This window comes from Phodopus roborovskii, unplaced genomic scaffold (assembly GCF_943737965.1).
Source record: "Phodopus roborovskii unplaced genomic scaffold, PHOROB, whole genome shotgun sequence".
NCBI lineage: Eukaryota > Metazoa > Chordata > Mammalia > Rodentia > Cricetidae > Phodopus > Phodopus roborovskii.
The window spans coordinates 675,072-702,756 of record NW_026126434.1 but is presented as its reverse complement, the minus strand read 5'-3'; the positions used below and the strand labels follow the sequence as shown (position 1 = coordinate 702,756).

Sequence of the window (27,685 nt, the reverse complement as noted above, 5' to 3'; positions counted from 1 at the left end):
TTTCCAAAGTTTTGGAAAGAAAGTAAAAAAGACTTACTTCGAATTCACCTAGGGAGGACAAAGCTCTTAAACCGAAAAGATCCTGTAGGTCTTTCTGTGGCTGTTGTCCCCCTGCCCAAGGAAGGGCATTCAGTGGGAATGTCCCATGGGTCCTAGTGAGGTCCCTGAGTCCAGAGTCATGGTCTCGTGTCAAAGAAGGATAGGGTGGCAAGAATGATTCTCCTCAAGCTGGAGAGATGGCTCAGCAGTTGAGTCCTTCCTACTCTTGCAGAGAACCTGAGTTAGAAGTGCTACCTCAGTGAGTGTCCCCAGCTGCCTGTAACTCTGGCTTCAGAGGATCTGATGACCTCTTCTGGTCTCTGTGGGCACTTGTACAGGAATGCACACAAACTCATACAGACATAAATAAAATGGATATTTTTAAAGAAAGATAATTTGTGCAATTGATAATGAGGAAAATGGCTTTTCTTGCCACTAGTATTTTTTGTTTCATTGAATCCCTCATCAAAGATGTTACTTTCATCCCATTTTTGTTTTGTAAAGGAATTTTTTAGAAGATAGAAATCTACCCTGCTAATTATTACAACACAAGTTTGCTTTGATTAAAATGACTGGTGGTGGCTCAGTGGTTAAACACCTGCATAGTGGCTAACAATAGTCTACAACTCCAGTTCCATAAGACCCATCATCCTCTTCTGACCTCTTTGGGCACTGCAGCCATGTGATGGACAGATGTGCAGACAAACATTCATAAACATGAAATTAAAAAAAAATCATTAAAAAGGACAAAGAAAGAGGGAGAAGAGAGGAACTTTGATCATTCTTCTGCCCCCTTGGTCTATGCTGGTGTTTGTGGACATATATGTCAGGTCCTCACATCCAGGAAGCGTTCGGGGCAAATATGGAGAAGGCAGGGCAGGAATCATGTGCCCTTTGTAGTAATCATAGGAAAACAGAAAATGTGTTTGTCTCTCAAGCTTCTTGTGAAGTGATTGCCATGTATAACTCAACAGAGTCAACACAGTCAGCCTTTGCTTTGGGGACCTCATGATTCCAGTAAGCTGCTGAGCTACCCTCCAGGGCTCCTCTGGGGAGAGGCTGGCTGTCTTCTTTGTAGAACTTTCCCTCTTGCTGCCTGATGCCCTGACCCATAATGAAAGACCCAGCTCTCTACCCAATATAATTTTTATATTTCTGTTTCTGCTGGTATCAGGGCATGCTGTAGTGGCTGGCTGGTTACCTTGGTGATTGACATAGGATCCTTGCGGCTGATCCATTCTGTCCTTTCGCTCATGCTCAGTGTCCTGGGGCTGAGAAGGTTCAGAGGGGACTAGGTGTTGGCTTTGTGTTATGGTAAGAACACAACCCCACAGCTCAGAAGAGTGTGGGTAGTAGCTCTTGCCCAAAAATGAAAAGGGAGAATGAGATGACTTAGTCAGTGTCATCTACTTGGTTGTGAAAGCATAGTCAGAGCAGTAAGGGTGGGTTAAAATACACTGCAAAGTCGTACCTGAGAATTAATGTTTATGTCCTCATTCCTGTCACTTGATTGTTCATTTCTTTAAATACCTAGAATGACATGTTCTTAAGTCATGTTTGCCTTATGGAATCAGGACTACACCTACATTTATTTCTTAAGATCTAGTCTTGTTTTTTTTTTTTTTTTTTTAATGTCTACTTATTTGGCTTTGCTTCCACAACTGATATGCTTGGTCCATGAATGTACGAGAGAAAATGATACAGAGCCTAGATCCGTGAACTCTGGAGAGACCTTGTGACCTTGCTTACCACAACTTAGACTGCATTTTCAAAACCAATGACCTTTTAAGTCTATATACAGTCAGTAAGAGGGAAGATATGTAACCCCCAAGTGTGCTTCTCACTGAAATCCTTTAAAACACTTCTTTTCCCAAGTCAGCTTAGGTTGGTTCAGAAGAAAAGTGGATGAGGGACAGCCTGGTATGAATGATAGTTCAATAAAGCCATTTCCTCACACACCTATGTTTTTAAGCCCCCCCCCACCCAATTTAAGCATTGTAAGTAAGCATCATGGACAACTGTACAAAGACACACATTTCCCAGCTGGTTCGTTAGCTATGTGTGCTTACTGTTCATCCAGACAGGGGGTTTTAGGTTCCAAGCATCCACATGGCAATTCATGCACAGGCAACTCCAGCTCCAGAGAATTTAATGGCCTCTTCTGAACTTCCTGGAGACTGTACTCTACTGCACAAACTCATTCAGACACACATGCACAATATACAGTTGATTGAAAAAATAAAGAAATATATTCCATGATACATATGGAATATGTAACTATGATATGTATGTTTGTGTATCATATATATATGTGTGTGTGTACATATATATATATATATATATATATATATATATATATATATTAGATTATCAGAAATATATGTATGTATTTTATGGGATTTCTGTCCCTGAAAGTATGCTTTATTAAATGCTGGGAGCTTATTCATCCCACAGGGGTTGGAGCCCATCCCTGGCTGGTCATGCTTTACACATGGTACTTTCCCCCTGGCATGTTACCTACTTTCTAAACGTAACTTTTCCAAGTTCTATTGCCATTTGTCGTTACATTTTTGACTTGGTCTTCTAATGATTCTTCCTGGAATTATATGTTATAAGTTATCATTGGAAGTGAAGCTTTTCATAACCAAAGATATTCTTCCTGATTAACCCTGGAGGTGACTTGTGCCATGAGTACACACTTAATTCAAGGCCATTTAAAAGTTAAGATGATGTTTTTGTTGTTGGGAACTATTGTTGGTAAAAATTCTCTAGGATACAGTGCTTGATGCAACTTATGATTTGTGCACTTATCTCTGAGGCCAGTTACCAAAATTACTTCCATTAAGCTGATTGCTGAGGAAGATGTTGCTGGATCTAATAGATGTCAAGGAAAGTACTTGATGAGGAAGGAGGACTGTTGTAGAACAGTGACCCTTCATCACAAGGACCACTCAGAAAAAAAGATGTTAATCAAAAGTTTGTGTGTGTGTGTGTGAGAGAGAGAGAGACAGAGACAGAGAGACAGAGAGAGAGTGTATCCTCTTCTGTCATATTGAGGTAAGTCACTCTTTTGCCTCTGCATACCCAAGGTCAATCAGCCCATAAGCTTCCAGGAGAGCTTCCGGTCTGCATCCTCCATCATGCTGTAGGAGTGCTGGGTTGCAGATGCATCTGGCTTGTCACATAGGTTCTCGGGATCTGAGGATCTGAGGCCATCAGGCAAGAGATTTAACCCACCGAGCCCTCTCCTGGCTCGCTATGGCAATCATCACTCTTTGTTTAATGCAGATCCATTTACTCTGGGCTGTCATGAACACATACTGTTTATGAGATACTATACTAAGCACTCAGTGATAATGATAGTCGTGGTTCCTGCTCCTCTGGGTGTAGTATATGAAATTAAGGAGCAGCCACTAAGCAGGGCTCCATGTTCTGTGGAACAGGAGAAATCTGCTGATCCTGTTTCAGCCAGTGATGAGAGAATTGATAGCTGTGCACTTGTTTAATTAGCAGAACTAAACAGCATCTGTGGGCAAGCCAAGAAGCGAGCTTTCAGGGGTCAGCAGGCATCTAGAGGCATTGTAGAAACACAGGGAGACAGCAAAGGAGGGGGCATTGTGATGGCGAGTGATGGTTATGATGGCACTGGTGCTGAGTAGAGACTCCCAACTGCTCTCTATGGAGACCTAGAGGTCCTTTCTGGGGAAAGTGATCATTTAACTCTTGCACACTACAGAATCCCTCTATCGCAAAGATGGCCAAGTGAGAGGACTGCGGATCTCCCTTCTCTACACTCAGGAGGTTCCTGTTCTTCTTATAGCAGCTTGTATATGAAGCACAGAAATGGGCTGGTTTCTAAATCTGAATGTTGATCTCTGAAATCCAAAATTAAAACTTCAAATGCTAGGCAGATCTAATTGCCTTCATTTAAAAATAATTTAAAGTTTTTTTTTTAAATTTCATTTTATGTGTATGAGGATTTTGCTTGTATGTGTATCTCTACACTAAATGCATGCCTTCTATCTTCAGAGGCCAGAAGAGGCATTGGATGCCCTGAAATTCAAGCCATGGCTTGTTGTGAGACGTTATGTAGGTACTGGTCCTCAGAAAGAACATTTAGTATTCTTAACAGCTGAGCTATCTCTCTAGCCCTATAATTTTTGCGGTTAAATAAGGACCAGGATAAACAAATAGGCCGAATACATGTTTATTCAGGGAGAAATAACTTACAACCTAGACAGATGAACACCAGCAAGTTCCACCAGATGCTCTCCTCTCCGCGTCCAGCCAGCAAGAGAGCGTTCCCCAGCTCCTCCTCAGACCTTGTTCACAGGTCACTTCTGCTCCTGGCTCCACCCCCATTTGGCGTGGTCAGTTCCACAGAAGGAGACAAAGTGAATATCCCACTACAATTCCCCTTTTAGTCTAAAGAAAAAATTTAGGTTTGATACAAAACTATATACAAAACAGTGAATAACAAGTATGCTCTAAGAAAAGGAAAATCGAGAACAAAATGACCTACATATCTAGTCCTAGGGTAAAGGCATAACAGAGTTTACAATAGAGTTGTCCTAAGCTGGAAAAGTTAAGTCTAGTACCTAATATATCTAACTAGGAAGAGAGAATAATAGTCGTGATAGTTTAATCTTTAACCTCGTCAAGACCTGAGAAGGAAAATAACAATACTAGGGTAGACAGGAAGTGCGGATGGGCAACTTCCAAAAGGTGCAGAAAGGACAGAAACAGCAAGCCACCTGGATAGTCACCCAAGGTCTCATAGCAACCTTGGCAAGGTTCAGCAGTCTTCTATATTTGTCTCCTGCAAGCACATAGGACTGCATGTCCAAATCAGTGGTCAAGGTGGGGGCAGTTCTTTGCCCAAGAGGCCATTAGCTGAGGCAAGAATGGACTCCAGCAGGAGCAACAACAGTGTTCAACATGTTTTCGGGAAAGTGCACAGTGCTGTCAGGAGCAACAGTGTCTCATGTCAACAGAGTACTAATATTAAAACATTTAAATGCCATGTTCTACATGTCTATGAAGTGATTGATAGGAGAAGCCATATCTAAAGGTCTGAGAAGACACTAAGTTAACAGAGGTCTTAACTATGATAACATAGAAGCTTGGGTAAGAAAAGCCATCTCCAAAGGTTTTAAAAGGTATCAACATATCAAATATTATAACTATGATAAGGTAGGACATCTAAAAGGAAATTGTAGGCAAAGCATCCCTAAAAATAATACTTCCAGGAATGAATCGAACAGAAGGCCTCAGCCTCCTGGGTTATCTAGAAGGTGTGGCAAAGGTAGACACTGGGCAAATGAATGTAGATCAACCAGAGACAAGCAAGGAAACCCTTTACCATTGGGAAACTCCTTGGGGGGCCTCTCGAAGGCCCCCGCGTCACAGGTGGTCCGAACATTCCCAGTCACAATGGAGGACAATCTCCCACAGGACAATTAGAAAATTCTGTGCCTATTATAAAAACTCATACTACTCTGGATGACAGACTAATGGCAGAAGTTAAATCAAACATAACAAAAGAAAATAAAAGACGTATATTTTGGCAAACCTCTATAAACAGTCAAAGGCTTAGATTGATAGTTAAGATGAGTAACAGACTGTTTGACAAGACACTTGACACAGGGGCTGACGTAACTATCATAACTAATAAATCTTGGCCTCGAAGATGGCCCCTGCATGAGGTAAATGTTCAATTCTTAGGGATTGGAACCCTGTCTGAGGTAAAACAGAGCACAAGATAGATTGAATGTATAGGACCAGAAGGACAGAGAGGAAGGTTGAGACCATATGTGACTAATGTAATGATAAATTTATGGGGTCATGATCTATTACAGCAATGAAATACACAGATTAACATTCCTCCAATATTAAATAGAAACCATAAATGACCTCATGATTATGGAAAAATATTATAAAATACTATGCAAGACAAATACCAAATATACAGGCTATACAAAAACAAAATACAATACTTTATACAAAGTAATAAATAACTTTCTTGGATTTTTTTGAGACAGGGTTTCTCTGTGTAGCCCTGGCTTGCCTGAAACTCACTCTGTAGACTAGGCTGTTCTGGAACTCACAGAGATCTCCCCACCTCTGCCCCCAAGCCCCATGCTGGGATTGAAAGTGTGGACCACTACTGCCCATCCAATTAACTTCCCTAGCTTTATATTTTCCTGCCTCAGTGGCATCAGTTTGTTTTTATATGTCTGTTATTGTTGAAGACTGAAGTCATCAGATTGTCCATGCCCCTGTAAGAATATTTCTGTTCCTTATGCAATTTGATGTCACAAAAGAAAGATGCACACAGCAGAAATAAAGCCTCATCAAAATCATAATAAAACACCATTAATAAAATGATAGTCAAAGCCAAAAATGAAGATCATTATTTGATATCCAAACTAAAATACTTGCAGAGAAGTGATACCTCATTTCTTTGGTAAATCAGAATTTCCCCAGCAGGAATGCACGCTCTGTCCCCCAAGAGCTAGAGGTTCAGAGGATGCCCTTCGGTCACTGTAGGCCACACTCTCTTATTTCTTGGCTCCTTGGCCCATCACACACTCTTGTCATTATTTGCTTCTCTGTGTTCTTCACCAAAGAGCTAAATCAATGAGGCCACCTCACCCCAAACTGGAACACCCAAAGGCATGGATGGGGGAGTAGTTTTTGGCAGTTGTATTGCATTAAGTATTTTTGTTATAGCAATGTGAAGCTGAATCACTCATTTCCTTAGAGTGATACTGTGTTTCTGTTCAACATGTTTATATAATGTGTGTATCACGTTAGAGAATGGGAGGGAGGCCCTGGAATTGAGCATCTTGGTCAAGAGTGACAACTCTTTGAAACCAGGGTATGTTGGGGTTTCATCATTAATATTTTGTGATTCAGAAAAAATATAAAAATCACAAGTCAAAAAATTTAAGGGGACAGAGCCTTGTGTTTTCAAGTTCTTTTTTTTCCAGACTATGGTAGCACATGCCTTTAATCCCAGTACTCTGGAGGCAGAGGCAGGTGGATCTCTGTGAGTTCCAGGCTAGCCTGATCTCCAGAGTGAATACATTCCAGGACAGCCAGGGCTGTTACACAGAGAAAGCCTGTCTCAAAAATAAATAAATAATCAAGTTCTTACTTTTTAAAATAGCTTTGTTGTAATGACATCACACACACACACACACACACACACACACACACACACACACACACCACAGCTCCATTGTGGTAGCCATGCAAACACTCACCTGATCCCTAACTCAAGTTCTGTGGAATAGAATAGTGCCACCTTCTGGAAACTCCTGGAGTCAGGAGAGAGCCCATCTCCTGATGCATCTGGCTTCTATGTGGACCCAAAGAGGCCTGTGTGTTTTCCTGGCTTGGTGTCTTTCTCCTTAGATAAGCACTTTCCATACTGCGTGGGCAGAGTAGTTTTGTTGATGCAGTAGTCTACTTATTATTCACTCCTAAATTTCCATTACCCCTTTAATTACACTAAGAGGTGTCACTTTTATGGGTTATTATGTCACAAGGGTTTCACCCTTGTGGGTGGGTGTTGTGTGTACTGACAATTTCCCTCTCTCTCTCTCTGTCCTTTCCTCCTGCTGTCATAGGATGACACAGCATGAAGACCCTAACACAACTCTTCCGTATTAACTCCCCAGCTCACGAGAGCTGTAGAGCACTGTCCTATGAGTATAAAAGCCACCACCATTGTCAGGACAACTGCCCCTACTTTCAAGGGACCCCAAGGTCTAGCTTGTTGACTGTTGATGTTGGCTCTTAGAAGGAGGGGACAGAAGGGTCATTAGATTCAGACTGCTCCATCAAGTACCTCTTTGCTAGTTGTATGTCATTCTGTCCTAATTATCCCTAGACTCATGGTCTCAGGAAGTGCTACAGTATACAGACTGGGAAAGGAAAATTGATGGGGGAACTCCATCCATGCAGTTATGGGATGTCATTTTCATCTGGGCTGGGGTGAGATGTTTTGGTATTGTGGCTACTTTGAGGTCTCTACGCTTTTGTAAGTAACCCCTCATTCATGATGTGTAAGTAGGCCCATGTTGGACCTCAGTTTGTTGTTGGTGTCCTATACAAAGAGCATTCCCACAACACCAGGCTGGAGGTTGCTGTATGGTCTAAGGTGCAGGGTAATGAGATGGCCGTTAGCAACTGAGCACGTGGGTGCTGAACAAAAGAAGCCATGCTTTGGAGCGACACAGCTGAGTTTGTATTTGAGCTCTACAGCTCCTGTCCTTATGTGACTTGCTGTGGGTTGCTTTCCCTACTCTGAAAGCTCTGGTTTTGAGACACAAGAATTTCAAAGAAGTGTGTGGACCCAGCAATTACTCTTAAGTTCTGGACAGATTGAACTTGCATCATCAAATTTATTTCTGAGAAGGCAGATGGAGACCAAGCTTAAACCTATGCCCAAAGGTGTGATTGATGCCTTGGCCCAAATATAGGGACTTCAGCTCCCTCAGCACCCACATGCAGAACTTCTGGGTGGGATGGCTCCCCTTGGCACCATCTGCTATCCTTTAGGATGGGATGGTTCCTGCCATGGAAGCTAATCAATGAGTCTAAGTTCTCTTTCTCTCATCTCCCCCAGTAATGTTTTTGAATATTCCACAAATGAGATGAAATGAACACATTGATTGAGGAATGTAGGGCACCCAGAGTCAGAAGGTCTCTTGCATGTCTCCATGGGCTATTCTCAATCTTCCCCCAGCCATGATTCTTGGGGAGCAGGTAGGAAAGTCCTCTCAGTGCTTGCTTGATACAGGGGAAGGTTCCAGCTACTGTGCATAGGGAACCCACTTTGTGGAGAGAATCACTTCCTAGCTTTGTGAACAGCATGAGCCTTTCTGAGTTATATTTTTAGTAATATAATCCGCTACATTGGATCAAACTCTGGCTGAGTTCCTCTTGCAAATGTCAAGGAAAAGAGATAGAGTGTGAGAGGGAAAGGGGGAGATGGAAAGAGAGAGGGGAAGAGGGAGAGGAAGAGGGAGATGGAGGGAGAGGGAGAGAGGGAGGGAGAAAGAGAGACAGAGAGAGAGAGAGAGAGAGATCTCAAAAAGGAGGCTGTCACATATCCCGGAAGAGGCTCAGAAAGCTTAGACTTCCTGTAACTATTGGGAAAGTTGGTGAGAAGCTGCCTGCACCCACCCCTCTTTGGTATTTTTATTGCTATCTGTATGTTCTCTTAGAATGAGCCAGAAAGCTCCTAAAATGGAAAGAGCTTATGTGCACACTTTCTATGGGAACAAGGAGAAAATGAAGTGGGAAAACTATTCTGCCAAGTGGGTGGAGAATGCAGGAGGGGAGGGAGGGAGCTGCGTGATGCAGTCTGCAACACAGACGGCGACGGCGAGAGGGGAAAGACTCCAGTGGCAGGGCACCGGAGGCAGTGAGGTATTCAAGAAAGGACAGAGACATCACTTAGGGTTTCTACCCAGCATCTTACTGTGTCCTCCAGGCTGCTCTAGGCTCCCAGCCCTCTCTCAGTATCCCATGTGCTGATTACAGATGTGAGCTGCTGTTCCCACCTACTTCACAGTCTTAAAAAGAGACATCTGGACGATGCCCTAAACAATAGGTTGAAAATTAATACTCACGATAGTCTCGAATTAAAAAAAGTATTTTCAGTGGTTAAAAGCACTTACTGTTTGTGCAGAAGACCAGAGTTTGGTTCCCAGCACCCACATCAACTCAGAACTGCTGTTAACTCCAGCTCCAGGGAGCCTGACCTCCCCTTCTGGCCTCAGCAGGCACTGCACACATGTGTACACATATGTGCATTCTTACCCACATACATGAAACTAAAAAAAAGATTTTAATAATTTCCTTGTTTTAAAATACACCCCCCCATCAAGTTATCTCAACATTACAGATATACTGACTTAGGGAATATTTTTGCATCAAATCAGCTGATTAATGTGAAATTAACTTGTAAGTCTCAGGTTTGGGAAGCAAATAGCATAAATAGTTGTCTGACAAAGCTTTCTTTCTTGGTGCTTTTCTTCTTAGATCATCTAGATGCCAGTATTTCATTTTAAGAGTGGTAATTAAGAAAAGGGGAAAAACCTTTTTCATGACTTTGAATCACTAAAACTTCTGGGTTAGACATTTTACCCAAATATAGGCCTTTTGGTGATTAAGCTAACTTACCCCTTTACAACTGTAACATCCTGTTTATTAAAAAGACATAAAATGTCATCTCCAGAATTTGGGCTGTGCTAAAATCAGAGTGTCCATGAGCTCCTGCATCAGAAGAGCCCTGACCACTTGGGTGAAGTTGGGGTTCTCGTTTCTTTTTCTTTTTGGGAGGGATTCCAGTGAAATGAAAACATTTGTTCATGTGCCTGTGGGCCTATCTTAGATGACATCTTATTGTGTGCTCTCTGCTGTCATCAGACTGCATATCTATTCACCATTCTTACCTGCTAGAGCCCTCTCTGCCTATTTGTCTTGCTCCTTGCATGTTCAAAAGATCTTTGTGTGGTCTCCAATGTCCAATTTGTTTAGAGGAATGTTCCATTAATATTTTACATTTGAATGTAGTATGCACATGTTTTCTCCTAGCCATGGATTGAGTTTTTGTGTATCCCCAGTGTCTAAGAAGTTGGTCCTCCAGTTGTTTTGAATATAAGATCACCTGGTACTCAGTTTCAGGTGGTCTGGCTTGATTAAACCACATTAGTCTGGAAGGAATCCACATCTTTTCATTTTCTGTGGAAACAAAAATAGAAATCCTTTTCCCCAGTAGCTTGTCCTTCAACTTAAATTTTGGAGCCAAAGCATTTTTTTTTAAATTTAATTATTTTACATGTCGATCCCAGTTCCCTCTCCCTCCCTCCCAACCTCCCTCACTCCCTCCCTCCTTCCCTCCCTTTTACCCTCTCTGCCCTCTCCCATGCACTTTAAACCTCCTTCCCTCCCATCTCCCCACACCAATTCCATATGTAGGGGAATGCCATCCAGTTGGGGTCATGTAGGTCTGACAGGTCATGTGAAGTAGGGACTAGGGCTTCTCTCCTGTCTCTAGATTAAGGCAGTTATCCCTCCATGGGGGATGTGTTCACAAAGTCCTTACAGACTACAGCCAGGATTTCTGAGAGTGATTTAGTACACATGGAGCAATTGGGTTCTGAGAGACAGATACTCATAAGTGACAAAAGAAACAGGAAACAAAGACAATTACCATGACCTGGAAAGGGAAGGAAGCGTCCTTCAAAAGCACCTTTCACACTTGTCCTTGAAAACCTGAGAATAGTGTAAGTGAGAAATTTGGTGTGAAGGAAGATCCTGGGTCAGTGAAGGAGGCTGATAGATCTGCCCGTGAACCACAGGTCAGCCAGTGAGATCTCTGCTGTTGACTCTTGGGAATATGATTGCTGTGCCCAATGACTTTGCTTTTCTCTTGCAGGTGGATCGGACATTGAGTATCTGGACTTCTACAAGCCTGTCGTGTGGTTCTGGATCCTGGTTGGACTTGCTTACTTTGCCGCTGTTCTGAGCATGATTGGAGACTGGCTGCGGGTGATATCTAAGAAGACGAAGGAAGAGGTGAGGATGAGGGTACACAGAAACAGCATCAAGTAAAGGGTTTGTTTTATGTTCTTTTAAAAAAATATTCATAAGTGTAAACTCTTAATGTTTTCATTAGCATAGAATTTACTGTATGAAGTAATAAAAATACAGGAGTTAAGTCAATTTCAGTATTTGTTGAATACTTATTAATGGGTCAGTGGATATTTAAGGATTCAGGTTTATTTGTAATGAAAAAATATAATTTAAAATATTTTTTTAATTATGTATTTTTCTTTTGTGCTCTTTTTTTGTGCAATGGCACAAAGTGAAGTTGATTCCATGAAAAGAAAAAAATAAAAGAAAACTCTTGGGGCTGTAATATACTTCCGTGGTAGAGCACTTGCCTACCATACGTAGAACCCTAAGTTCAGTTCAGTTCACAGCAATGGGGGAAATGTATCAGTGTATTAGGGAATGAAGAGTAAATATTTTAAATAGTAGTGATTTGATTTATTTTACCTTCCTAAGTTATTTCCTTTTTTTTCTTATATCTATATAAATGTGTCCAAGTTCATACATGAACATACATGTTCATACATGGACATTCATGTTCACACATGGACATACACACACACACACACACACATATATATATTTATATATTGGAAAGTTGTGTGCACTATGGCTCTTTTCACAAGAACCTGCAAGTATTCAGAATTTTGCATATTTTATACAACAAAATGTATTGTACTGATGTTGAGACTTCTGATACATGAAGCTTTTGGGAATTTTAAAATGTAAGTGTTGACATTTATTCTTTAGATATTCAGTTTTGATTTTGTATTTATATTTGCAGAAGTACGGTTGGTTGTTGGAGGATGACTGCGTTGTTGGCTTGTTTGTTTGTTTATTTATGAATGTATTTTTATCCTGGTGGGACTTGCCAACTTTGCTAATTATTTAGGGGAGTCACAGGGCTGTCTGACCTGTACCCATGGCACTCTGATGACTTCCTCTAGTGAGCTTGTTCATTTCGTTATCTGCTGTCCACAGGCCAGACTGCACCAGTGTCAAATCTTTGCTTGTTAAAAGCACACCTTCTTTAAATGTCTATCCAAGAGAAAGGGAATAAAAGGAGAAATAGTGGATTTGGTTTCCTTTTACAAATTCTGTCTTATTGTTTTTGAGGCATGTCATTTCATACATTGTTTATTGATACCTTAAGTGCTTGTGGTAAGAAGAAGAATGTGTTACCTAATGCTGCATCCCATAGGTATCATATTGCCCAGTATCTAGTCTAGATGTGTTTGTCTGTGTCTCAGTTATACCATATGCCAGAAATCGTTTTATTGTGAGAAAATCAGCAAGATAAAATGCTCCATATGTTAAATTGGGTCAAAGACCTTTTCAGTGGGACCAGAAAGGATCTAAGTTGTGGGCTTGGGTTGTGTGGTGTGGGAAATGAGAAAGTAGATGTTTATATGAACTTCATGTATACCTTTCCAAATCTTGAAATTCTCAGGGATAAAAAGAAATTGTAGTAAGGAAACATTTTTGGATAACAGTTAAAAAGAAAATAACTCAGGTGTCTATTTAAATTACTTTCAATTGCATCAAAATATTGGTACAAAGTATGCATGCACACACCATCATTTCTTAAAGCTCTAACTTTGACAGTTGGGAAAATATTATTGCGTGACACACATATATGTGCTGTAAATTAAATACATATATACACTAGAGAGAATGTCTAGATGCCATTGAGGTGTGATGTGGGGATGGATGGAAGATTTTTTTATCTTTGTACAATTAAGTTGCTGTAGGGTATGTGTTTGAGTGTGAAAACTTTTACACTAATACTACCATGATCTCAGACAGGATGTCTAGATACCACTGAGGTGTAATGTGGGAATAGAAGATTTTGTGTCTTTACACAGTCTGTAAAGTTGCTTTAGGGTATGTGTTTAAGTGTGGAAACTTTGTCGTGGTGTTTTCTCAATGGTGCAAGCTGACAGTGCCCCAGCTCACATCTCCAGATTAATGAATGACACAGCAACTATGTCTGTGTTTGGGGCTGTTAGAAGAAATGCAGTAAGACCTCTACTTTCTCCTTGTTCTGCAAGCCATTATGTCTAAGAGGGTGCTGGCAGGTATGGTCCATGGTGAGACCTCTCTTCCTGGCTTGTACAGATGCTGGAAGGTGTAGTCCATGATGAGGCCTCTTTCCTTGGCTTGTACAGGTGCTGGAATGTGTGATCCATGGTGAGGCCTCACTCCCTGACTTGTATGATTGCTAGCAGGCATGGTCCAAGATGAGGCCTCCCTATCATGGCTTGCACAGGTGCTAGCAGGCATGGTCCAAGGTGAGGTCTCTCTCCATGGCTTGCGCAGGAGCTAGCAGGCATGGTGGATGGTGAGTCCTTGATCCCTGGCTTGCATAGGTTCTAGCTGGTGTGGGCCATGATGAGGCTTACACATTGCCTCTGTCTTGCTGTATCCTCACCTGGCTTCTACATAGGGATTTATGGAGAGTAGAGTACAGGTTATGATACTGTCTTTTCAAATAAATTTACTTTTCCAAAAATGTGTTTGTTACATGTGTATAGTGAGGTCACATGCCAATTAATGAAGGATTTCCCTGGCTCTCAGCTAAAAGTATGAGTAGGAGTAAAAGTGTTTTCATGTTAACTCAACATGGAGAAGGCTAAAGGAAGAAGCTATTTTTTCCCTTACCACAGACCATTTAACTGCTACCCAGTGTCCCAAGTGCCAGTTGCTTTCTGAAAACAGCTTCTGTAGAGTCACATGAGGGTGGCTGTGGCCAGAGACGTTGTAAGCCTTGAGCCGCAGCAGCTTCGGTTGAACCCATGGAGAATGAATTTAATTTGAGTAGATGTGTATTTTCTGATTTATGATGCAACTTAGGGAGATGCAGAACAGGGCCACAGATTCAGCAAAGAATGTAGGGTGAGGGGAGAAGGCACAGTATAACTAATTTGTGGACCAGGAATTTAATAAATGCCATAACTCATAGTTATCTATCACAATGAGAAGGTAATAGATAATTCACACTTTGAAATAACTCGGTGAAGGGTATGACCACAGTAAAACCAAGTGTGGACTCAGGACCCCAAGTGATAATTCTAGAACTCACACTCTCCCCAACTAGAATAAACAGATATTAATTTAACAAGTCTAAGCATTACATTATTGTTTTGAAATATGACTGAACCATAGTGATAAAATATGAATATATAAAAATATGAATATATATATGTATATATATATATATATATATATGGATTTATATGGTTTCAAATGTCAAACCATATGCTGTTTCCATCAAGGAGTCCTTTCAATGGGATTAAGACTTTGGAAGTAATGAAAAGCATAGTTTTCCCTCAGCATGATGGAGTGAATGTTGTTGGTCTAATGAATCCTTCTGAAGTGCTTGAGAAGGAAGCCACTGGTTGGAAGAACATGAAATTAATCCAGAAGCGCCACACATAACCGTAGTTGGTCTTCATTTCTCAAGGAAAGCAATGAAAATCTTACCCATTTTTTCCTGGAGACATAGGCATGTCTGAAAATTGTGCTCTTTTGTTATTTTTTAAGTTCCAAGAGAAGGTAGATGAAATTTAGAAGTAAATAGTATGGATGCCCAAGTAATGTTTGTTTGTTTCTTTTTTTCAAATACTATTTCTTTATGCTCTGGAAATATTGATGTGGATTTCTATTGCGGTTAAATAAGGATCAGGATAAACAAATAGGCCGAATAGATGTTTATTCAGGGAGAAATAACTTACAACCTAGACAGATGAACACCAGGAAATTCCACCCGATGCTCTCCTGTCCAAGACCCGTCAGCAAGAGCTTTTCCTGGCTCTTCCTCCGACCTCCTTCTACAGGTCACTTCCGCCCATGGCTCCACCACCAATGGGTGTGGTCTGTGCCACAGAAGGACTATCTCACTACAGATTTCAGACTCCAACTTTGGTGAGTTGATCATCTGTTATTTAGGAAAATAACCAGCGTCTGTGGCCTCTAGTGCTCTGGCCCGGAAAGACTGTGAACTGGTCCCAGGATGATGAAGTAACCTAAGAATATGGGGGGAGAAATGTTTCTTCCTCTGGATATGTAGTGATATCATTGATCTCTGCACCTTGCTCAGCATGGTAGAGACCCATTGAGAAACTTAGGGATCAACGTCATGTCCAGAAAACAGATAACTGAAGAAGATGTCTGGGTTGAGCCTGGGGAGCTTTGCAAAACAGGAGCTGTTCAGCATCGCTGAAGGGAGAATTGCTTTCTAACACTCAAGGCTTTCATGTCTCATTTACAACAGCTTCGACTTTCTTCTGAAAGCCTTGGGAGTCACTGAAGGATTTTAGGAAAGTGGGATAAATGCTTTGACAGAAATGAGAAAGATGAATCTGAAGATGCAGATGAGAACACTCAGCTGGGAGGGATTGGTCCAGGAAGTCTTTGGTACAATGAGGTAGAGATAAAAGTATTTATTCCAGAAACACCTGGTGGCTGTGGCTGGAAGGAATGTACTTTAGTTACTTCTTAGTCTGTATGCTGAGAGAACAAAACAAAATAAAAGATGGTGTCCATGATTCTAACTTAAGTAGGTTACTAACCTACCACAGGAAAGAACACAGGAAATGAAGAAATATTGAACAGATAGGAGGGATAGGATAATTTCATCTTGACATATATTGATTCATGGATAATTTGTACATTCAAATGATCAACTCAAGTGTAAAATAATGGGTCTGCATGCCTAGATAAATGGAAAAATGGAAGCTGGGAAGATATTGGGAATCATAACTCTATAAATGACAATGGAGTTTGTGAGTGTAGAAATGTCTTCATTAATATTTGTACAGTGAGACAAGCACAAAGGTAAAAGGGAAACCTGGGGAAAGCGTTCATTGAAGGAGCTGAAGCTGAAGGCAGGGACTCACACAGCTCAATGAGTCTTCTGGTGGCAGATTCTGTTGAAGAGACAAGATTATGTTGAAGGATGACAAAATGATGGATTGCATTGGCTAAAGACAGTGGAGAAGAAAACACATCACAGAAAAACACAACATCCCATGAACAGATTACTAAAGTGCCTCATGTCCCCCTGGGGCAGCTGCCACTTGAATGCCACCCCTCTAGAAAGCCATAAAAACACCATTCCATGGAGTTTGCAGAACACAGTGGCCATATCCTAAGATGGTCTTCTAGGAGGTTCATCACACACAATTCCTAATATAGGGATTTTTCTTTTGTTTTTCTTCTCTCTCTCTTCTCTCCTCTCTCACCTTTCCTCTCTCTCCTTTTTATGCCTTTCCCCTCCCTCTTTCCCTGTCTCATTTCCATCTCCAGATTGTATAGTTGACATTGTAGTTATTTTTTAAATTTCAGTTTCTAACATATTACAGAGGAATGACAATATGGGTTAGTATAATTTTTAAATCTTTTGACATTCTCTCCTATTGAGATACTACAGACATGGTGTACATGATCCTAAGACTTCTCCGATTTATATTTAGTGTGTATATGTATTCTTTTACCCTTACTGAAGTGTTATGAATGAAGCTACATCCATCAAGTATATCTTATTGTTAATCTTATTAAAAGTCTTATTTTAAAAATAGAATGGAGGCAGGTGCTATAAAAATTCAGGCTTTAGCATCCTATGGAGATGGGGATGCCTCTCATTTTGCCACAGTGCAAAGATCTGAGTGTTAGGCTTTGCTATTCTTGTGCTGGTTGGTGTTTGACTCCAACCCATTCTGTCAAGGACAGTTTCTTCCCATTGTTGTTTCAGCCTCCCTTCTGTGAGTTTCTTATTGAGTAAGGAAGGGATCGAGAAGGCGAGTCACAAGAAAAGAGCAGAGAGGTTGGGAAAATGACTCGGTAGATAAAGTGCTTGGTGCACAAATGTGAGGACAAGAGTTCAGATCCCTAGGCACATACATGCAGGGCAGGCATGGCTGCCCTCTGTAATTCCAGCACTGTGGAGGCAGAGGGACAGGGATCCCAAGAGCAAGCTGGCTAGCTAGGTCAGCTGGAGTCAGCAAGTTCAGGTTCAGGCTCAGCCTCACTAAGGAAAGTAGACAGCGAGGGAGGAAGACATCCCTTGTCAACTTCTGCATGCATGTACACCTGCAAATGTGTGTCTACAGACATGTGAACAGGCATATACACAGGCATGTACACCATACACGGACTTACTAAAGAGCAAGTAAATAAAATTAGAAAGTAATACTACTCAAACAAGACCGCCGTGACCCCCAAAGGCAGTAGTAACTGGCAGGCTCCAGTTCATGTCTAATTTTAAGTGGATTTTTTCCTTTTGTCTATAAACAAAAATGATTCTATAATCATGTGTATAATTTTGGAAAAGCTCATGGGATTTGAAGCCCACAGAACTGTGAGTTAGAATTGGGAGAATCTATAACCTGAAGTCTTCATTTTCTTATAAAATGGGGTGGTAGTGTTTATGACTGCAGAAACATTCTGTGAGCACACTGTGTTGTGGCCAAATGCTTCCTTCGGTGTTTGAGTTCTTTCTTGATTGTAAAGACCATGATAACAAATTGTTATGGACTGGAGAGTTGGCTCAAGATCACTTGCTGCTCCTATAGAGGAACTGTGTTTGGCATCCAGTGCCCACATCAGGCAGCTTACAATGGCTTGTACCTCTAGATCCCAGGGATCCAACATCCTCTTCTGGCCTCCATGGGTGCACGTGTGTGCACACACACACGCGCGCACACACACACATACACACTGTAAAATCTTCTTTACGTGTTTTGTTAAGTTCTGTGGCTGCCATCTGCATAGCATCACATGCTGTTGTGTACACTTCCAATCCATTTCTTTGTGCTCTGGGTACCCATTACTTACCAACAGTTTATGGCTGAAATAATGAACAAGTACAAAATAAAAGAGAAACAAGACAGCATTTTCCCCATGTATATTGGCAGAATTCCATCAGAAAATCAAAGTCCAGAATATTATAAGGGAAATTTGTTAGCTACTCTGTGAATCTAACATTCACTTGTACATTAAATGTTGTTTATGTATACTCAGAAAGCTATTAATTCCTTTCTTGAATTCAATGCACAAAATTTTCTGGGTCTTCCTGTCTTAATATAGGGAGGAATCCATATGGATTCTTCCCTTTGCTAAAGCAAGTGACAGTGTCTTTATTGCCATCTTAAATAAAAAATTATTGTGGGTTATTCTCTTCTTTCTTTTCTTCCTTTGAAATGACAGGTCAGACACTGTTGATGAGTTGCATAGTCTTTCTGTGTCATGTGTTCCAGACTCCTGTCTGCCAGTAGAAACCTGAGAGATTCTTCCTCTTGGCTCATAGGCAGTACAACAAGAAGTCAATAGCCACTGCCTTCAGACAGTGCACAAGTAATCTCATTTACTTTAAGATTATTTCATAGCAAATGAGTGCACACAGATGATATAAGGTTGCCAACCTCATTTAATTGTTTGGAAACTGTCATCCCTGAGACCCTGTGTTTGGAAAGGTGGCCACCATTAACTTTCCTTTCAAAAGTGTTTCTGAGCTCTCTCTTTAATCACAAAGTAGTATGCTTTCTCATCCTTAGAATGGAAATAAAGCAAATTTTATACTCGTCCACACTCACGTGTTCATACATGTAACCCCAAGTGGTGTGTGTGTGTGGTATGTGTTGTGTGTGTGTGAGTGTATGGTGTGTGGTATGTGTGTGTATGAGGTGTGTGTATATTATGTGTGTGGTGTGTATGTATATGTGTGTGGCGTGTGTATGTATATATATGTATATGTGTGTTGTGTGTATGAGGTGTATGTGCGTGTGTGTGGTGTGTGTTTATATGTGTGGTGTGTGTGTGTATGGTATATGTATGTATATGTGTGTGGTGTATGTATACAAGAGCTGACATCTGATATCTTCTTCAGTCTCTATCCATCTTACCTGGGGGTGGGGCATCATCTCTCATTGACTCTGGAGCTCACTGACTTGGCTAGACTGGCTGGCCAGCAAGCCCCATGTATCCCTCTCCAGTACTGGGTTTATAGTCTGATACCACCACTCCTGGCTGTTTATGAGAGTGCTGGGATCAAACTCAAGCCTTCATGCTTTCACAGTAAGCACCACACCCACTGGTCCTGCTTTCCAGACACCTAGAGGATTCTATCCAAACAAACATCTGTGGTTGTTTAAGGCCAAGAGCAGGAGACACTCTGGAATTTAACATCATATGCTCTTCTCTCACCAAAGTGTGATGGTTTGTCTAGTGCAGTGGCATCTTAACTGCAGCGAGGGAATTTCTCTTCTTGCTTCACATTTGATTTGAACCAATAAAATGGCTTTCAATTAACGACTGTGTTTGCACGCATGTATACACATTATGAGCGTGTGCACGCAATCTCATAACCTCAGAGAAGAGTCCCTGTTCTTTCCCCAGTGAAAGTGGAAGTCATCAGTACCATGGCCAGTGGTACTTTCATGTGTCTTTCCTTCCCAGACACTTTAAAGTCACATCTGTTTCCCTTGTGGTTGGTGAGTCATAAAAATAGAGCTGCCCAGCAAGTGTAGGCAGAACTGATAGGAACAAATTGGATGAACTAATTGTTCCTGTAGCCTCCTGAGGTCTTGCTTGCTCTTGGTATAGTCACCTCAGGGAAAGAAAGGCTGTGTCAACCCAGTCTCAGTGTGACCACAGGGGACAGTCTCTGCTGACGTTTGGGTGTCCAGAAAGAACCAGAAATGAACCCGTGCTGCATGAAGCCACTGAGATGGGGTAAGGGGTGGGGCTTATTTGGTATGAGCCCCTCCCCATCATGACTATTCTGGAAACTTCTAGCAGTTATTTCTTTAGCTCAAAGAAAGTTAAAAAAATAGTAATCACAATTTGGAATGTTATGAGCTTGTGTGCTACATTCATATCTGTGTTTTGCCTTTGTTTCCAACTCTCTGAAAAGCTTAGGTACAGTTGTCAGGACTTATCTCCTTAGGGTTCACTAGTGGGAGTGACTGAGGCAGGAACTTGAGTGAGTTTAGGTTAGCCTAGGCTACATAGTGAATTCCAGAGCAGCCTGGGCTGCAGAGTGAGTTCTTATCTCAAAAAAAGACCACACCAAGCCAAACAAAAGCCCACAGATGGTTTTATTAAAATAGAAGCATCAAGATAAGAATTAGCGGAGTGACGGGCTTGTTAGGGGATGTGCAGCTGCGCGCATTACTTTGAATGGTGAGCGTGCCTGCCTTCTTGCACCTGTGGCTCTGGCTTCTCATTCTGGCTGCTCATTCTGGACGGCTCTCTGGGATGTTGACTCTGCTCTACTTCTAAATGTTCTATATATACTGAAGACCTTACTTCTCACTGTCTCAGTACTGTTGATTCATTAGATGGAGCTCGAGGGCTCAAGCCATGTTTAGCTTTTGAACAGGTCCTAGTAAAATCTAGGAAGGTCATAGCACTTGCCTTTAAGGAGAAAGTTCCAGGAGGGCGGGCAGGAATCTGTAATATCAGCTCTTGGGAGCAACAGGGTTGATACTGTGTTGGAGATGAAAGAGGGTGTTGGTGGAGACATGCACACAGACACAGGAATGACAAATCAATTAAGAGACATGCTGCTGTGCTGAAAAGGATTCCGTCTCTCCCATGTATGACCACATCAGCTTCCCACATAAGGAACATTCTCCACAAGGTTGTTTGTTTTAATTTGTCCTTTCACAATTCCATCACAAATATGCTATTACATAGCTCCACCTTCTTCCCAGGAAGTCCCCTCCCTGTTTTGTGTCTCCTTTGCTCCTGGATTGCTGTATATAACCGGGTTATATACTTGAGTGTGAGGGGAGTTCATTGTCTTGAGCAAGGAAGCCTGTCTCTAGCTACACCACTGAGGAACTGTGCTCCTCCCAGCAACCATCAGCTAGCTTCCTATGGCTCCTTGCTGAGTGGCAGGGCCTTATGGGCCCCTCCCTGTTCTGTGATGGAATGTTGATAGGCCCAGTCCTGTGCACACTTGTGGACACCTACTGCTGCTGTGAGTTTATGGGTAGAACACCCATGTCATGGTAGAAGATATGGTTGCACAGCCTTTCTCCCCATCCTTCTGTAGTGTTCTCTGAGCCTCTGAGGGGATAATAGAGATGTCCCACTTTTGTGAGCACTTAACAGTCACTTATTTCCAGCACTTGTGCCAGTTAGCGATCTACCCATTAACCTCCGCTCATTTTAAACCAAAAGCTTCCCTGACCAAGACTGAGATTAACACTAATCTGTGTTAGAAACATAAATATTTAGAAAGCAGTTTGATATAAAGTCAATATAGCAAAAACAGCAATAGTAGGTATCCTCTATAGCCTACGACCTTTGACCAGATTTACAGTAACTAGTATGAATTCCATTTGATCCTTCAAATCCAAAATCTATGAGCTTTGGACAAGATTTACAATATGAATTGATCCTGAGTCCCCAAAGCCAACCAGATTGGTTACCACCAAGGCAGTCATACCACTATTGCCCTGGTGAGCAGTTTGCACGGTATTGTAGCTTGCAAGTCGTACAGCTGGGTCACACTGTTAATGATTTTCGTTGCCTCAACCCCGGTAGCCTTCATGGCACATCCTGGCATTATGAAAACTAGCCAGAGGAAAGAATGCTTCAGCTAAGCACCAGCTTGAGTCTATGTCTTACAATCAAAGCATGTATAATGTCTTTAGCAATGGGATCTTTCCATGTAGTTCAGCTGGGGAGTCTGGCAAATGGGCAATAGCCCTTTCTGTTGCTGCCTTAAATTGCCACAATCAAAAACCAACTTGGGCAAGGCAGGGCTGATTTTGTCTTGCAGTTCCAGTAAGATAGAGATGGTCATGGTAGGGAAGGTGTGCAGTCATGAACATGGGGCTGACCTAACAGTCAGAGAGCAGTGAGAACCATACACAGGGAACAGAGACAGAGAGGACAGGATGTGGACCAAACTATAAACCTCACAGACCCCACCACCATGGACATACTTCATCCATCAGGGCTCTGCCTCCTGAATGTTCTTTGACCTCCCTAAACAGCAGCAGCAACTGGGAAACCAGTGTTCAAATACAGGAGCCCATGTGGGGCATTTCTCACTCAAATCATGACAGTGGCCAACGGCTTATAAGGAGGTGTCCTACATCTAGCACTGGGACCAACATTATCCAAGCTACCTCAATTCAAACTCTTCTTAATTCTGTTTTTAGTAGCTTACAAAATAGTAGGGTTCTATACGGCTTTTTCACACTTCCTTAGTTTTAGTTGACATTCTTCCCTGTTTCTTAATCTTCTCAATTTCCACTTAAACCTTCCCATCCCTGGAGGAACTATTCCTCTCCCTATATGAAGGCCTCTTCCCTCTGCCAAGCGGTTCCTATCTAGCTTCCTGGAATCTGCAGGCACTCCCAGCCAATACACAGGTCTAAAATTCTAAGTTAAGAGCCAATTATGAAGGGAGAACATGGGATGTTTGTCTTTTGAGGCCTGGGTTACATCACTCAGTACTTTCCAGATCCACCCATTTACCTGAAAATTCATAATTTAATTTCTCTTTATACCTAAATAGAATCCCATTGTATATATGTACCACAATTTCATTATCCACTCATCAGTGGATGGGCATCCGGGCTGATCTGTTTCCTAGCTATTGTAAATAGAGCAGCAGTGAACATGGATAGGTACAGTTTGCTGTAGGAGTCTTGTAGCATCCATATGGTGTTTGATCAAGAGTGGGTCGCAAGGTAGTTCTTTTTTAGCTTTTAAAGAAACTCCCACACAGATTCTCATAGAGGCTGCAACAGTTTACACACCTCCCATCAGCCCTAAAGATCTTCTTTGCTTACACCCTAGGCAGCCAGTATCCCCTGTGATTTATTTTCTTGATTGTAGCTATTCTGATGGGAGTGAGATGGGACCTTAGATAGCCTTAGTGTTCAGTTATAATTGTTATTTAATGCTGTGTTTAGTTATGTTTTTAACTGCGGTTCATTTATTTCCAACTAGACACAGTTTAATGAGGCAGAAGAGGGTTGGATTTATGTTTGCATCTTTGGCCTCTGAACTGTCACAAATATTTTCCTCTTGTCACCATTTATCACCCACTGATAGTGGTGTAGACTTGTGTGTACTGTAATGCTCAGGTATGTTTCCACCACAAAGCAGTCTGTGGGTGGCCTCCTAGAGAGACTGGTAGTGTGATGAGTGTTTAGACTACAGGAAAGAGGATCTGTGAACCCCAATTCCCTCTTCGCTCTTCTCTTTCCCTGGAAGTTTTTGTTTCCTGTTATGCAAATCATATGTGCAAGTTTCAGGCTCATCTGACAGAAAAGATAAAGACTTGGAAAAAACTCAAGCCTCCCTGAGTTTTATTTAAAGCCCTGAAGCCATCAGAACCAAACACAGGCAGAAGGGCCACCAGATTCAGCCCCTCCAAGAGTGGTTTATTGTGAGAAAGAATGAAGCTCTGTTTATTTTCACCAGTCTAGGATGAATAGCAATGGTGTCTCCACAAAGTCCCAGAGAAGGGGTAGGTATGACAGTGCTCCCTCTCGCTTTTCTTGGTTTTCATGAATATTTTTCGTTCCCTAAGTACTCGTTGTAATGCAGGCTTCTTAAAATAGCCACAGTGAGGTATAATGGAGACTCCTTGCTGCACAGCTCTGTGCTACGTGGACACAAAAACAGATCAAGTTGTGTAGTCTGAGATACAAAGTGATGGTTTAAGGACCAAATGTGGAAGTCAGCCTGTCTGCTAAGATGGACAGAGAGTGGGAGCTCCCTCTGTCTTGACAAAGTCCCTTCCTTCTCACACAGTGTGTGAGTGACTACATCAGCCAGCTGTGATCACCATAGGCAGGGTATGGCTCATGATTCTGGCTACGCTGTCTTCTAGATACTAGGAGCCACACTAGCAGAGCTCTTTGACTTTTTGTTTCTGTTTGCATTAGAGTCACTGTTTTCCCTAAGTTCCCTACTCACAGGCTAGCAGAGGTGCAGCCTGGGGGATAGAATCACTTGGACACCTGGCTCAGGTGCATGCCATCCTGCTCTGCTGCAGTGAGAGGCTAGCCCTCCCTACATCCCTGTTCCCATCGCCTGTCCTACTGTTCTCTCCCCCTTTTTCTCGTGTCTCTGACACCATAATGAGAATAGAGCCCCATGCTTGTCAGAGAGAGCGATCCCAGCAGCAGGCAGTATTTCTGAGGACTAATTTTTCGGTGCTATATTTAGCTCATGAATGGCAGCTGGGAGCGTTTGCACAGTGTACAGGAACACTCTGCCTTATTAGACCCTCTCTGCTGCCTTCCCTCATTAAAATAGGGTGGGAGACACTGCTGGTTTTAGAAAGTACATATCCACTTTGACTATTCATTTGTATCTCTGATCGTCTCTGAAAGCTTCCTACTTGTTCATGAGAAGACAAAAGTGTGAATCATCACTGTCCCAATTCAAGATCGTGACATAAGGGCATCTCTAGACCAGTGCTTCATAACGTAACCACAATACACAAGATATATTACATATCAACATGTATGTCCCAATATAATATCTATTATATGTAAAACCACAGTATATAATAAGATAATATAAAGTTTACATAGCATTCCTAGTAATGCAAGTTATTAATATAGCATTATATTTCATGCTTTGCATCACATAGTACATAGAGTATACATTGCTCTATATAATAAACATGAGTTCCATTGACTTTATATTCCCAATAGTTGTGAATAATGTACAAGCACAAACACAATTCATCTATGTCTAAAAAATTTCTAAACACTATCATCAAAACTGTTTACTGAAAGTGAAGTTAATGTTATGTATATGTATTAATAGCAAGCATGCATATTTATTTACTGTATTTGGGCATTTTTTTCTCTGCATGTATAGCTATGAACTATGTGTATACAGGGCCTCCAGAGCCAAAAGAAGGCATCAAATCCTCTGGAAATGGATGGTTGTGAGCCTCCCTGTGGGTGCTAGAAACAGAACTCTGAAAGAGCAGTCGGTGCTCTCAACCTCTGAGCCATCTTCAGTCCCTAGAAAGTTTGCTTTTAAGAGAAATTTCTGGAAGCATTTTCTCCTTTGAAAAAGAAGTTGGATAAATACTTCTTTCTGGGTCTCATGAATATTTTCTTGAGCATGCCACTGTGCAGTTAGAAAGTGGTAAAATATTTTGGGACCAGTAGAGCATTGGTTTGGAGATGACTGTGTCAGCTTCTTCAGGCAGCAGCAGGGGAGAAGCAGAGTAGAGACCAGCAGCCCTTACCCTGCAGTCCCGTCCTGCGCATCACACTCTCAAGAACCCCAGCTGCACTATTCTGGCAATGTGCTTTATCTTAGACTACTTTAGCCTGGAAAGCAAAAAATAACCTTTCCTGTGATTTCTATAGAGAAAAATGTCCATATCTACTTTGCCTGGGATAGAGTTTCCAGTGTGCTGATGTGTAGTGAATATAGGCTCTGCACAATGGCTTCCAGATATAAAATATCCCTATCACACTTGCACTGTGTTCAGACATTAGTAGTTGTATTAGTTGCTTTTCTGCTGCTATGACAAAATACCTGACAGAGACAACTTAGGAGAAAAAAATATTTGTTTTTTTTTTCCCTGTGGTTCAGAAATGGAGTCCATTCTGAAGGGAAGGAAATGGAGAGAGGAAAGGAGCGAGGGAGGAGGGAAGGAGGAAAAGAGGGAAGGAAGAAAAGAAGAGGCAGGCAGGCAGGCAGGCATGGGGACAATGTGCTGTGTGTGGCACTGGGAGGCTACTGGATCATAATTGGTGGATGAGGAGTCAGAGAAGGGGATGCATGTTCCTGGGCACGCTTCTGGTTTTCTCTTTCCCCCATTTTACTCATGGGATGGTACTGCTCACATTCATTGTTGATTTTCTTCCCTCAATTAATCCTTTATGGAAATTTCTTCATATACACAGCCAGACATGTGTATCCTAGGTGATTCCACATTGACTCAAGTTGATAATGGATATTGTACAACAAATTGGACTGAATAGTTTAAAGATAAATTAATTCATTTGTATGGTAACAATAATTTGGATTTTTAAACATTTTATTTCAGACATTGAGATCAATATTGGTGATTAAAAGAGCCCACTGTGAGGTGCATGGTAGACTATTCTGGGAGCTGAGATTTATACTTCAATAGAGTTTAATACACCAATAAGACTTAAGGGAATGGAAATTTTATAGGCTGCTAGGGGGATGGAGGAATGTATGCCAGTGGGCAGGACCAGGTGACTAGTGTAGTTCATGGTGTCAAGTAATAAGGTAAGGAGTCAGAATTGGTCTGTGGTGAGGGGTTCAGTCCAGGATAGCAACATCCAAGTGAGAGCTGACCTACAGCCAAGGTCACAATGCAGAGGATACTAGGGGAGATCTTGGGATGCTGAGGATGCTGAGGGAGATCTTGGGATGCTGAGGATGCTGAGGGAGATCTTGGGAAGGCTGTGTATTCCTGCAGCCATCTCGAATGTGGGGAGGGGGAAACACAGAATCAATGAGGCAGACATTTATTATCTCAGCTTTGTCATTACTCACATGAGGCCCTGATGTCCTGTCAGCATAGCATCCAGAAATGTCCCAGTTCTTGGGAAACATCACCCAACAACCATCCAGTAGCCCACGACAAGAGTTTTTGTCATTTGTTATATCTTGTTCTTCCTCACCCACTTGGCTCATGTGTCACAGATTTTCCTGATGCTGTGGCCACAGTACATCTAATTTCTTGTCTCACACTGTGTTTCCACACCATCACTTAGATCCACAAACCCCATGACTACTCCAGTCCATCTAATCCATTGCTCCAACAGCCCCACAGCACAGCCTGCTTTGCTCTGTAACTTCCATCAATCCACTTGTCTTCTCTAGAGATCCCTAGGTTTTCAGTGTGACAAGTTACCAGTAAAAAAGAATTGATCATGTGCCTCTACATATTTATCTACACATTACAAAAACATACTACAGTGTTCCTGTTCTAAAAGGAAAGGTATTAAAATGCATGCAAATAAATAAATGCTAACAAAAT

General features: G+C 41.7%; 1 protein-coding gene across 4 annotated transcripts in view; it reads left to right on the top strand.

Annotated features, from left to right (window-relative positions):
• Kcnk2 (potassium two pore domain channel subfamily K member 2) overlaps nucleotides 1-27,685 on the top strand; it is a 174,401-nt gene that overhangs the window by 127,112 nt on the left and 19,604 nt on the right. For all 4 annotated transcript variants that reach the window (XM_051186603.1, XM_051186604.1, XM_051186605.1 and 1 more), the window contains exon 6: nucleotides 11,495-11,634. In XM_051186603.1, the coding sequence (XP_051042560.1) occupies nucleotides 11,495-11,634 (140 nt within the window). The remainder of the gene's footprint in view (nucleotides 1-11,494; nucleotides 11,635-27,685) is intronic.